We start from the raw sequence: 13,059 nt of genomic DNA, 5'->3' as shown, positions 1-13,059 counted from the left end.
CTAGTACACTTTAGGTGGTTAATGAATAAATGTTCTTATTCTTCTGTTATAAAGTTTACTATAATTTTTTGAAGAGTTGCATAATAGTAAATACAGTTTTTTGCAATTATTTAAACATAATTAAAAAAAGTTTTTCTTACTACTTTGACATTTTATTCAACCATTTTTCCTATAAAAAAACTTATCAAATAATAACTTTATTCTAAACCTTAGTGTACCTAAATGAAACAAGTTCTACAGTCTTCTGTTTATATTCAATATAACATACTCCAATGTTTCCTATCGTGAAGTATCTTTTTTTCTTTTTCTTTTTTTTTATTTTAGAGAAGATGGGAGAGAGAGAGAGAGAGAGAGAGAGAGAGAGAGAGAGAGAGAGAGAGAGAGAGGAGGGAGGGAGAGAGGCAGGGAGAGAGAGAGGGGGGAGGGAGGGAGGGAGGGAGGGAGGCAAGGAGAGAGGGGGGGGAAGCAGGGAGGGAGGGAGGGAGAGAGAGGGGGGGGAGGCAGGGAGGGAGGGAGGGAGGGAGGGAGGCAGGGGGAGAGAGAGAGAGAGAGAGAGAGAGAGAGAGAGAGAGAGAGAGAGAGAGAGAAACATCAGTGGTGAGAGAGAATCATTGATTGGTTGTCTCTCACATGCCCCCTACAGGGGATCTAGCCTGAAACATGGGCATGTACCCTGATCAGGAATCAAACCATGACTTCCTGGTTCATAGGTCAATGCTCAACCACTGAACCACACTGACCAGGCTCAAGAATCTTTTGTTAACACTCAAAAAAATTTTGTCATTAATATGTCATTTTAAATTTATAGCAAGTGTACTTATTAAATCATTTGTTTAAAAGGACATTTTTTCAAAATGTCCTCCTATTTTGATGGGGAATGCAATATAGAATTATGTGTTATGAAGTTAGCTCTGTTGAAATGTGGATAGATATCAGATTTTGTCTGTTGAAGCATTTTCTCTAGCTTTCCATGCTCAATATACAGTCAATAGCCAAATGAAGATAAATGAAAACTTGATACAGAGAACATATATGAGGTTTTCTATTTAAATGTTTTGGTCAACACATGCTTATCTTATTTTGAAGTCTATTTGCTTTTAAAGTAAGAAATTTAGATATTTTTTTTAGAAAGGGCTTCAGAAATCATTATGTAACTCATTATTGATATAAATTTTTACAGAGTCTTTCTACAAGTCTTCCACAGAAGTATGTGGATCACTTATCTGAAGCTACAGATCAAAGAGGAAAATATATACTAAATGAACAAGTAGAAGGTAAGAATGTATTTTATAAAAAGGTCTTTTGACAGAATGTTGATTTATAACATGAATATTTATATATTCTAATAGCCAAAGAAAATCATCTGTTAGATGCATAGTAAGTGAGAAGTGAAAAGGCGAAAAGTTGAATATCTTATTACCGTATTTTTCGGACCATAAGACGCTCTGGACCATAAGACGCACCAGTTTTTAGAGAAGGGAAATGAAGAAAAAAAGATTCTGAAACAAATAGTGTCCTAAAATATTTTATGTGCATTAAAATCCAACATCACAGTCATAAACACATGTAATCAACCCTGTAAAGTAAACAGCAGCATTTAGAACCATTTTAGAGCCGGGCAAGCACACAGAGACCACACAGAGCCAGGCAAGTAAAAAAACTTAAAAAAAAAAGTGTATGTGTAAGCTATATTTGGACCATAAGACGCAGGGACTTTCCCCCCCCACTTCTGGGGGGAAAAAAGTGCGTCTTATGGTCCAAAAAATACGGTAGATTGAGAGTTTCACTGTAGGAGCTAACTTATTTGTTCCATTTCAAGATACTCTAAGACCTGAGGAAAGTCAGGAAATAAGGAAGAGGAGAAGAATCAAATAGGGAGTGAAGAATAAGAAAGGCAGAAATGACAAGGAGTAAATGAAGGGAAAAGGAGCAGGTATATTTAGTGGGAGGTAAGTTACCTGATCATATAGAGCTGTATTTTATCTACATGGATGAGCATAAGCATCTATTGTCAGCTATAAATGCCTTGCTTTTGAAGTCATAAAATTTTGCTACCTCATAGCAAAATTTTATGACTTCAAAAGCATAGGCATTTATAGCTGACAATAGATGCTTATGCTCATCCATGAGCATAAGGTTAGTGTTATGTAGTACAAAATAAGAGCATTGGAAAGAAGGAGAGAGCAGGGTCAGTTATGGGGAGATCAAGGAAGCTATAGCCTGATAAAAAGTCCAGTAGAAAGTTTATGACTTTGAAGAAATGATGGCAGCAGGCTTGCTATTTTGCATTTCTCAAAGATCTCAGGTGATGCCAACATGGCTGGTCCTCAGACCATGTGTGTCCCAGTTGAAGGCATGAGACTTCTCTTCAGAGAAATTTGGAAGAGTCTTTGGATAGGTAGTTTAAGACATGAAAGGATTCATGAAAAGCATTATTTTGTGTTCATTTCTGAGCATGTCTACAGCCAAAGGGAAGCAAAGAGATGAAGAAGTAGAAATTATAGATGTAAGATACTACTGCTAAGTAGGAAAGAAGAAGTGGGAATAATTCACAAAAGAATGGAAATAGGATAAGAATTACTTTTGAAGAGGAAAGGGGGATAGTGAAGAGAAGGGGGAGGAAAGAAAGGCATTAGCTAAGGTAATTTTAGAGTTGAGGAAAATTAAGAGACCTTACTTTAGATGGCTTTAGGATATTGGCAGTGAAGCAGAAGATTAGATAATTGCTGTTCCAGAAAATACTGGAAGCAGCAGGGAGTGCTGGAATTGGGGTAAACTATAGCTCCTCATTTATCTTCCTCATGAGTATCAGGCATCAAAGGTATATGTTACATCAGTATTTGTTATTCCAGTGAGAGTGATTTGAATATAGAAGCACTGGCTGTTTTTTTATGGTAACTCAGGTTTTTAAAGGATAGCTGTTTTATAAAACTCATTTAAAGACTAGCATAATATACCAAACTGATTTTGGAAAAAAAATAAAGTAGAGTATATTCCCTAAGTGCTGCAATTGTTATTTTCAATATATATTACACAGATTTAGAAATAAAAATTTTAACATCTAATATTTCTGTGGCAATTAAATTCTTTTAATTTTTATTAACCATATTTCAAAATTGAAAGCTTATTTTACATTATTTCTTAGATGTGCTTTATATACCTTCTTGTATGAGTGGATCAAGAAGCTTTAAGATGGCTAAAGTAGAGGATACAAGAAATATAGGCATACCAGTAGCCTGCATTGGTATGAAAAATATGAATATTTTTATTAACTAATTCTATTAATGTATATCCAAGCTGATCAACTCATAACACTTTCTCATGCATGCAACTGCACTGTCATCACAGTTGTGTACTTCCTAAATTACAGGACAGATTGAAGAACATGATAAATACCTGTAGCATAATGGTATAAGTGATTCTGATATATTACAATAAAGATACGCTGTTGCATTCTGTTTCACATTTATCCTGTCAAGGTCATGATTTGTTCCTCTGATTAAAGATCACTTTTCTCTCATCAAGCATTATGTTCACATTGGCATACCTACACTTCTACTTTAGTTATAGTCTTTTGAAACATAATCTTACTTTTGAAATCTCAACCGCATGTTTTGCTAAACCTATATTTCTGTTTTTTTTCTGCAGTATTTATGGTAGATTCATATTTCTGCATAGTTGTTGTCTTAATCTGCCTGCCCACTGGGGGAAAAAAAGACAACACACAAAAAAGTCCCACTAACACCCAATGTAATCATGTCCAAAGTTAAGCATGGGATTCAACTCCATACTAACTCCGCATGAATGTATAATTGGCTTCCATATTTTCATGTAATTGAGTATATGTCTCTTGCTCTTAGATTCTCCTGGAAAATATTCCCACTTGAAGGTAGTAACTTTTATATTTTTACATTTAAGTATTAACTACAGATCGTATGAAAAGTACATTATTTAGTAATCATCTTATTTCAAACCCATTCAGCCTACCCTTGTAGTGACAGATCCTATTCCCAACAAAGCAGAAGGAATGAAGGATGTACAAGCATTCAAATCAGGTGAATTTTGTCATATTTAACTCCAGAAAGGAATCAGGAAAATACTTGACATGCTCATAGTCTTTTTATTCCTAATCCCTTTTTAAAAAAATGTATGTTTTTTATTGATTTCAGAGAGGAAGGGAAAGGGAGAAAGAGATAGAAACATCAATGATGAGAGAGAATCATTGATCAACTGCCTCCTGCACATCTCCCACGGGGATTGAGCCCTTGAGCCCGAAATCTGGGCATGTGCCCTGAACTGGAACCGAATCATGACCTCCTGGTTCATAGGTCGACTCTCATCCACTGAGCCACATTGGCTGGGCCCTAATTCTTTTTTTTTGCTTTGCAAGTTTAATTGTAGGTTTTGACATAAGTAATGTAGATGTCATTGTTGGTATCTATGTTTGAAAAAGAGAAATTTAAAAGAAAATTTTGTTTTTTAATGTAAGCTTTAAGGAAGATGTTTTTATGTTTGTTTTGGTAACCTAAATTTCTAAGTTTAGAATCCCTACACTTATTAGGGATTTCCAGAAGTTAATTTTTGACTGTAAGATTTTTGCATTGTTATAAGGTACTTATTTGAATTCTGACCTTTATCTAGAGTAAAGCTTCATTTACTAACATGTTAATTGTGTTGTTGTTTTTTTAAAACATATTTTATTGTTTTTTTACAGAGAGGAAGAGAGAGGGAGAGAGAGTTAGAGACATTGATGAGAGAGAACCATCGATCAGCTGCCTCTTGCACACATCTTATTGGGGATGTGCCCGCAACCAAGGTACATACCCTTGACTGGAATCGAACCTGGGACCTTTCAGTCCGCAGGCCAACGCTCTATCCACTGAGCCAAACCGGTTTTGGCTCAATAGTATTTTAGCTTTATTTTATCTCAGAGTTGTACTCAGGATCTTTAACCAACCAGATGTTCTGATTAGCAGATTCAGTGTGTACGGGTGTGTGTGTGTGTGTGTGTGTGTGTGTGTGTGTGTTGGTATCTTTGAGTATTAAAAATGGGGGAAGTAGTTAATCATAGTGAATATTTGGTAGACACAATCTTTTTAAACAGTAATTCTGGAACTTTGTGTCCATGGGATTCTTTTATACTATTAAAAATTATTGAGAATTCCAAAGAATTTTTTTTAAGTAGGAAGTACCTATTGAACTGAAAACTTTAAAGTACAATTATAAATTCTATTAATCATTAGAGCTATGACCCATTAACCATTAGAGCTATGATGTTGTCACATATCATGTCTGTGGAAAGCTCTACTGTATATTTACAAGAGAATGAAAATGGAAATGGCAGATGTTTAGTGTTTCTGTGGAAATAGCCCTGATCCCTTGGGGCCCCTGAGCCAGGGTGCTTAAGGACTCTGAGAATTTAACGTTTTAAATTATATACGAGGTTCATGGATGTCAAATGATAAAGGGACCCTTGTGATGAAACAATTTTAAAGCTTTATTTATACATTTGTTGCCTTTTGCTTTTACTTGTTTTTAAAAGTTTAAATCTGACATAAAAGGAAAATATTTTTGTTATATTCATTTCCTGTGTCAATGTACTGTTTACTCATTGGATGTAGCATGGACCTAGACTGATTGTATTTTTGCATGAAAACAGTGAGGTTACTTAAGGATCTCATTTCTCATTTGAATTTATCTAGGGCTTAAGAATGAATTCTGAAGATACTCATGCACATAGAAAAGACCATTGTGTTGTAATTATGTAATTTCTTTCTTTTGTTTGTTTTTATTTTTTAATATTCACATGAGGATATTTTTCCATTGATTTTTAGAGAGAGTAGACGAGAGAGGGGAAAACATAGAGAAACATGGATGTAAAAGAAACACCTCAATTGGTTGCCTCCTTTAAGAGCCCTGACCAGGACCCAGGCCAGGGAAGAGTCTGCAACCAAGATATGTGCCCTTGACCAGAATAGAATCCAGGACCTTCAGTTTGCAGCTGAAGTTCTATCAGTGAGCCAAACTGGCTTAGGGCTGTAATTTATTTTTTGAAGTAGTACCATTCATTAAAAGGTTTTTTAAACTCATGTTTTGTCATGCATAAGTTGTTAGACATAAAATTTTATAATAACAAAAATTGTATGCCCTAAAGAATCTTAACTATTGACAAAAAATAAATAGCTTTTATGGAAAACAGAATATACTATAGAAGTTGCTGAGTGAATAAAAATAAGTAATATTTTTAAAAAAACCACAATTGATAAAATGTATTTTTCATTTTAAAATAATGATTATAGCTTTTATTTAACTGGTTTAAGAAGTTCATTTTAACTAATTTATAGATTTGTTAGCAGAGCTAGACTTAGAGATGACATCACAGGAAGAACAAGAAAGGCTTAATGGAAGTGAAAATAACCACCCACAGGTATGTAAAAATTTAAACTTCTAGTATAATATTGTTTTCTATGTTTTAAAAATGTAATGTAGTCCAGCTGAAATTACCTTTCAAGCTAGGCTTTTAGAGTCAATAGACCAAAGTTGAATATTCAGTTTTTAAAAGTTTTGAACTAGTTATGAGACTTAAATAGTGTTAGAATCTATAGTAACTGCTAAACTTTATTTTCGTAGTTGAGACCAAACAATTCTAAATAAAAATATTACTTCCCTACATGATAAAGAAGGTAACATCAACTATTGAAACATATGATTAAATACTGATTGAAATTATGAACAATATAACTGATAGCCACTGAGTTGGATTCATGTGAAAAGAATAATCATGGTCATTGATTCAGAATTTGCAGTGTCATATTGCTAATCACTAATGCCAAGGTTAAAGCTATATTCTGCTTTGAGATCTCTCGGTAATTGACTTCAGGGACTACATTCAGGTGGAGAATGGGGTCATAAAATAAACTCATCTGCCTATTAGTGGAATCACACCTTTCTGGATCAAACCTTTTGCTGTTAGGGAACAAACAATAACTTTTAAATTTATTTCATTTCAGTGTAGAAAATCAGTAAAATATTATTAAATTTTTTATGCATTCTCACTAGTGAATATTAGAACATACCAGAGTTGGATGCACCAAATATCTATATCAATGCATATATTATCATAGTATATCATTTGAATTAATATTTAGGAATTTGCTTGATTGATTTTAATGATTTTGGCTCCTAATTTAAAGTTTGCCTCTTCTCCAATTATTTTTCTTTATTTTAATTTTTTTATTCTTTTTTCTATTTTATGCTTCAATTATAGTTTAATTCATTATTATTTTGTATTATTGTAGTTTCAAGTATGCAACATAGTGGTTAGATAATCATAAAAATACTCATAGACACATAACATAAAAAAATGAAAAAAATTGTATCATCTCTTTTGGTACCATAAAATGTTTGGTAAGTAATCTTTAGGAACTTTGGGCAGATTATTTAACCTTTCTTTGTTTTGTTCACATTATCAGCAAATATTGCTAAAGTAGATAATTACTTATATACCCATGCCCTCTAGCTATAACATTTTATGATTATTCAATGTGAAATTTGGGGAGCATTACTCATTTTCCAGGGTTCTATATTTAACAATTCATCACATTTGCTCTGTTCCTGTGATGTGGTAAACTTTGGTTCATATATTTTATGAATACCATCATGTTTTGATAACCCCAGGATCTAAAAACAAAAAGAATTGTAAAAGGCAATGAGGAAAAGATTAGCTTCATGCAAAAAGACAAAAGTTTCCTGTTTGTTACTGAAGCACAATGTCACATCTTCTAAATCTGGCTGTGTAATGCAAAACCCAGGTGGGAAAGACAGAAGAGGACAAATTTTGTGTCTTTGTCTTTTTATTTCTCTGTCTCTCCTAGACAAATGCAAGGAGAATAGGGGGGCTATTAGTTAGTAAAAAGTATATGTGAGTAAGAGCACAAAGTTAAGAAAGCCCTTTTGAAATCTTGGAAATTTTGCTTCTTTACTGAAACAGAAATAAAGCAGAATTTATAAAAATTTCAAAGACCTATAATGATAAAATTAAAATAAGCAAAAAAATGTGTTTATTAATAAGTTATGGCAGTTAAACTAAGACAAATAATAAATTAATGAAAACACAAATTTTTAAAGGAATAAAGTGATAACAATTGTCCTTAATATCCAACTTTCATTAAAGATTGAAAAAGAACAAAAGATGCACAGAAGTTGTGTAATGGACGTTACAGAAAACTTACATAGTGCTGATGCTGATGACAATGATGGATTGATTCAACAAAGAAAGAGTGGAAAAACTGATAACCAGCAATTTCCTACTATGGAGAATGAAGATACTGATTGGTAAGACTATAGCAATATTTAAAAGTAGGTAATTATTTCCCTATAAAACAAATCCTAATTTGAGCTAATATTCATGATCAATAAATTATGTATTTCTACTAGGGATATTCAGCCTTGCCTGGTAATCAGAAAAATTCAAATTAACAATGAAGTACCATTTTTCAAAGTCATAATAATATATATATAAACAACCATGTTTGGCAAATGAAAGAAAAAAGGCATTCTCACACACTGTTGGTAGATGAAATTGGTACATATTTCATGAAGGGAAATTTAGCAGCGTGTTTCAAAATTTCAAATGTGTCATCCCTTTATCCCAACAGCTTCACTTCTAGAACTAGATTCTACAGGAAAACATGTCTTATATAAACATACACACACATTCTAAGGACATTTTTTATATATTAGAGGCCCCATGCATGAAATTCATGCATGGGAGGGTGTCCCTCAACCCATGCTGCACCCTCTCCAATATGTGACCCCTCGGGGGCAGTCCCTCTCACAATCCAGGACTGCTGGCTCCGAACCGCTCACCTGCCTGCCTTCATGATTGCCCCTAACCACTTCTGCCTGCCAGCCTGGTCACCCCCTAACCACTCCCCTGCCAGTCTGATTGATGCCTAACTGCACCCCTGCCAGCCTGTTTGCCCTAACTGCCCTCCCCTGCAGGCCTGCTCACCCCTAACTGCCCTTGCCTAAGGCCTCGTGTCTCCCCCCCCCCCCCCCCAAACTGCTCTCCCCTGCAAGCCTGGGTCCCTCCCAACTGCCCTTCCCTGCAGGCCTGGTTACCCCCAACTTCCCTTCTCTGCCGGCTTGGTCACCCCTAACTGCCCTCCCCTGCAGGCTTCATCACCCCCAACTTCCCTCCTTTGCAGTCCTGGTCCCTCCCAACTGCCCTCCTCTACTGGCCATCTTGTGGTTGCCTTATTGTGTCCACATGGGGGCAGGATCTTTGACAATATGGGTGCAGCCATCTTGCGTGTTGGAGTGATGGTCAATCTGCACATTACTCTTTTATTAGATAGGATAGAGGCCTGATGCATGGGTGGGGGCTGACTGGTTTGCCCTGAAGGGTGTCCCGGGTCAGGGTGATGGTTCCCTTGGGACGTGGGGTGGCCTGGGTGAGGGGCCTATGGTGATTTGCATGCTGGCCACGCCCCCTAGCCACCCAAGTGGAGACCCTGGTATCTGGAGTTTATTTATTCTACAATTGGAACTTTGTAGCCTGTAGTAGAGCCAAGCCTTCTGCTTGCTCCGTGGTGGCAGCCATTTCTGTTGGGATTTATTTATCTTCTATAATTAAAACTTTGTAGCTTTGAGTGGAGGCCTAGAGAGAATAGAAGAGAGAGGGAAAGACAGAGAAACATCAATATGAGAGAAACACATTGATTGGTTGCCTCCTGCACAAAGCTGACGAGGGCCGAGGTCAGGGAAGAGCCTGCAACCAAGGTTTGTGCCCTTGATAGGAATTGAACCCAGGACCCTTCAGTCCATAGACCAGTGCTCTATCCACTGAGCTAAACTGGCTAGGTAAAAAAATTGCTTTTTATATAAGACTAGAGGCCCAGTGCATAAAATTTGAGCATGGGTAGGAGGGTCCCCTCAGCTCATCTAGGACCCCTCTGGGGATGTCCCAAGCATCAGGCCTAAATTGGCAGTTGGACATCCCTTTCACAATCCTGGATTGCTGGCTCCTAATCTCTCACCTGGCTGCCTGCCTGGTTGCCTCCAACTGCCCCCCGCCCCCCACCACCAGCCTGATCGTCCCTTACTGCCTCTATGTGCCTATCTGTTCATCCCTAACTGCCTTCTGCTACCAGCCAAATAGCCCCCAATTGCCCCCTCCCTGCTGGCCTGGTCATTCCTAAAGGCCCCTCTAACACCAGCCTGGTCACCCCTATTCCTCTCTCTTCCTCTCTCTCTCAAAATCAATTTTTAAAAAAATCTTTAATTTATTGAAAAGCTATTTTCAATATGGCTCAAATATAAATTCCTTTTTATTTAAAAATATGTATAATATTTAGAAATTATTTATAATTGTAGCTATTAATTGAATAATAATTATAATTTTAGCTAGTATTAATTGAATAATAATATAAACTCATTTGCCATCATAGTACCTTATTTTTCCTTATATAAAGTGATATATTTTCCTAAAATTGTTACACTGAAAATTGAGGGGCATCTTATACACAGAAGTCAGGCAAGGAGAGCGCCATCCGGTGCGTAGCTGCCCATACCTTGTCAAATAGGCTTCCTCCTGTTCGCAATCACAAGCCTTATCATTACTGACATTAGCTGATGCCCTAATTGAGGTAGAGGTGGAGAGGGTGCAGATGCAATAGGGATCAGAGGGTTTTGGGCCCATAAAGATGTAAAAAAAATATATAAAAAAAAAAATACGGGTAAGCGATTGTTTTACTCTGCAAAATTCAAGCAGAATGTAATCAGCTATGCAAGAGAGTATGGAAATAGAACTTCAGAAATACAATTTGGACCTCTTTCCACTGTGTGTATGATCAGACATTGGAAAAAACAGGAAGAACAACTCCTTAAGATGCCAAAAAAAAAAAAAAATGGGACCGTCCACTCCCTAAACAAAGACGCTCCAAGGGACAGAGAGTGACCTTAGAGTGCAGATCTGGTAACAAAGGAACAAGGACAATCTGGTCTTCTCCTGCGGCATTATTTGAATCTCTGGAAGCTTAGGATGATTCCAACTAACACCCACTTCTTCTATACGAAGCTCTTTCTGTTGCACTGTCCCCAGATTTAATAAATGTGCTCTCCAAATAAAATTTTAAAAAGAACAAACAAACAAACAAACAAACAAAAAAAGATGCCAAAAAAAGAAGGCATTAAGAGGAAAATCAGAAAAATGTTTAAAATACTGATTTTTTAATTTTGGATTAGAAAAGTGGGGTGCATCTTATATAAGGGTACATCTTATATATGGAAAAATATAGTACTTAAGCACACTTAAAAATAAGTATCACTTTCAAAGCATATTGTGAAGCACATGTTTTTAACCCAGATTTTCTGGGTTTGAATTCTGGTTCTATTATTGACTAGATTTGTAGACTCTGGCAAGTTACTTAGCCTTTCTGTGCCTCAATTTCTTCCTCTGTAAAATATCTAACATATTGCTTACCTCCCATAGTTTTTTTGAGGATTGAAATGTTCATAAGACATGTAAAATGCTCATAGTAATGCATAAGTCCTCAAGAAGCTAATATCATGACTACTATAAAAGGGTTTCCTTCACATAAGAACTTAAGTTACACTTTCCAAATAGGTCTCAGGACCAGTAAAAACTTGTTCTTATTGAACATGACAATAAACACCATGGTATATTATTAATAAACATTATGTTTTTACTTTTGCTCTGATTTTCATCTTGATCTAATTTTAATACATTGTGTTAATATTATTAATATATCTACTTTGTCCCTTAATGTTATTCTTTTTATTTATTGTTTAATCCCCCTTATAGAAATTAATTACAAATTCAAAGATTTTATATATAAGAAATAATAGGTTAGCTATTCCTTGTATTTTAAGTATTTAATATTTGTCTGAAAAGAAATGTTTATTTTTTTTAGGTCAGCAAAGCAAACATCTAGTGAAGAGGAAATATATAGTGAAAAGAACAAGGTATTTTAAAAATGAAATTATCAAAAATATTATCTGTAGTAAAAATGCATTATAAAAATATAGTGAAAAATAGAAAATCTTCTTTTGTTGTAGAGATATTTATTTTAAAAGTAATTTAAAAATACTAGTTATTGATAAAGGTACGTATTTGATAACAATCAGTTCTTTTAAGAATACCTATGTATTGGCTTTTATAAAGAGGTGGATATTTATCCATACAGTATGCACTTAGTATATTTTATCAACATTTTGAAAAGAGTTTTATTTATTTGTAGATTAAAGAGAAAATTGATTCCGTGGATGACCACAATGACTTATCTCAGTCATCTGAAACAATTTCAGAACATTGCGAGTTGCCTTACTCCAATTATAAGAATTCCATGTTGCTAATTGAACAACTTAGCATGGATTGTAAAGGTAACATCATTGTATAAATGTAACACCTTTTTCTGTATAATGTAGAAATATATGCACAACTTGTCTAGTTCTGCACCACAGAGGATATATTGTTGAGGTATTCATCTGGGAAATATGTCATTTATATGTGGAATCTAATGAACAAAATAAACTAATGAACAAAATAGAACCAGAAGTATGGACACATCAAACAGATTGACATCAGTTAGGGTAGGTCGGGTGGGGGAGATTGGATGAAAGAAGTTAAAGAAATTAGCCAAAGAACATATATGCATAGCCCATGCACACAAACAGTGGTCACAGGGAGGGGGTATGGAGGCTAGGTGGAGGGCAGTACCATGGTGGATCAAATTGGGATCATCTGTAATAGTGTTAACAATAAATAATTTTTTTTAGAATCTCAGAATATAATTGTGAATTTTTCTATTTTTCTTTGAGTTGTATCCATTTGTACTTCATTTATTTTGAAACTGTTATTAAGTGCATGATCATTTAGGATTGTTATGCTGCTTATTAATATATCATTATGCAGTGACCTTGCTAATTTCTGATATTATTTTGTGCTCTGAAATCTACTTTAATGTTAAGATAGTCACTTACCTCATCCTTCTTTTATCAGGTGTTAGTGTTATGTTATTTCTATGCTTTTAAAAA

The 13,059-nt window shown here is 35.1% G+C and overlaps 1 protein-coding gene across 11 annotated transcripts in view; it reads left to right on the top strand.

The window, feature by feature from the left end:
• The window catches only part of ANKRD26 (ankyrin repeat domain containing 26), an 86,659-nt gene that overhangs the window by 34,579 nt on the left and 39,021 nt on the right, over positions 1-13,059 (top strand). For 6 of the 11 annotated variants that reach the window (XM_045585865.1, XM_045585843.1, XM_045585872.1 and 3 more), the window contains 8 exons: positions 1,181-1,274; positions 3,146-3,244; positions 3,861-3,889; positions 3,983-4,055; positions 6,345-6,427; positions 8,174-8,334; positions 11,937-11,988; positions 12,264-12,405. In XM_045585865.1, the coding sequence (XP_045441821.1) occupies positions 1,181-1,274; positions 3,146-3,244; positions 3,861-3,889; positions 3,983-4,055; positions 6,345-6,427; positions 8,174-8,334; positions 11,937-11,988; positions 12,264-12,405 (733 nt within the window). The remainder of the gene's footprint in view (positions 1-1,180; positions 1,275-3,145; positions 3,245-3,860; positions 3,890-3,982; positions 4,056-6,344; positions 6,428-8,173; positions 8,335-11,936; positions 11,989-12,263; positions 12,406-13,059) is intronic. The other 5 variants (XM_036453166.2, XM_045585854.1, XM_045585855.1 and 2 more) reach the window with 5 other exon arrangements.

Source organism: Pipistrellus kuhlii, unplaced genomic scaffold (assembly GCF_014108245.1).
Source record: "Pipistrellus kuhlii isolate mPipKuh1 unplaced genomic scaffold, mPipKuh1.p scaffold_m20_p_1, whole genome shotgun sequence".
NCBI lineage: Eukaryota > Metazoa > Chordata > Mammalia > Chiroptera > Vespertilionidae > Pipistrellus > Pipistrellus kuhlii.
Note: the sequence above shows the minus strand (reverse complement) of the source record. Positions and strands in the feature narration are given on the sequence as shown.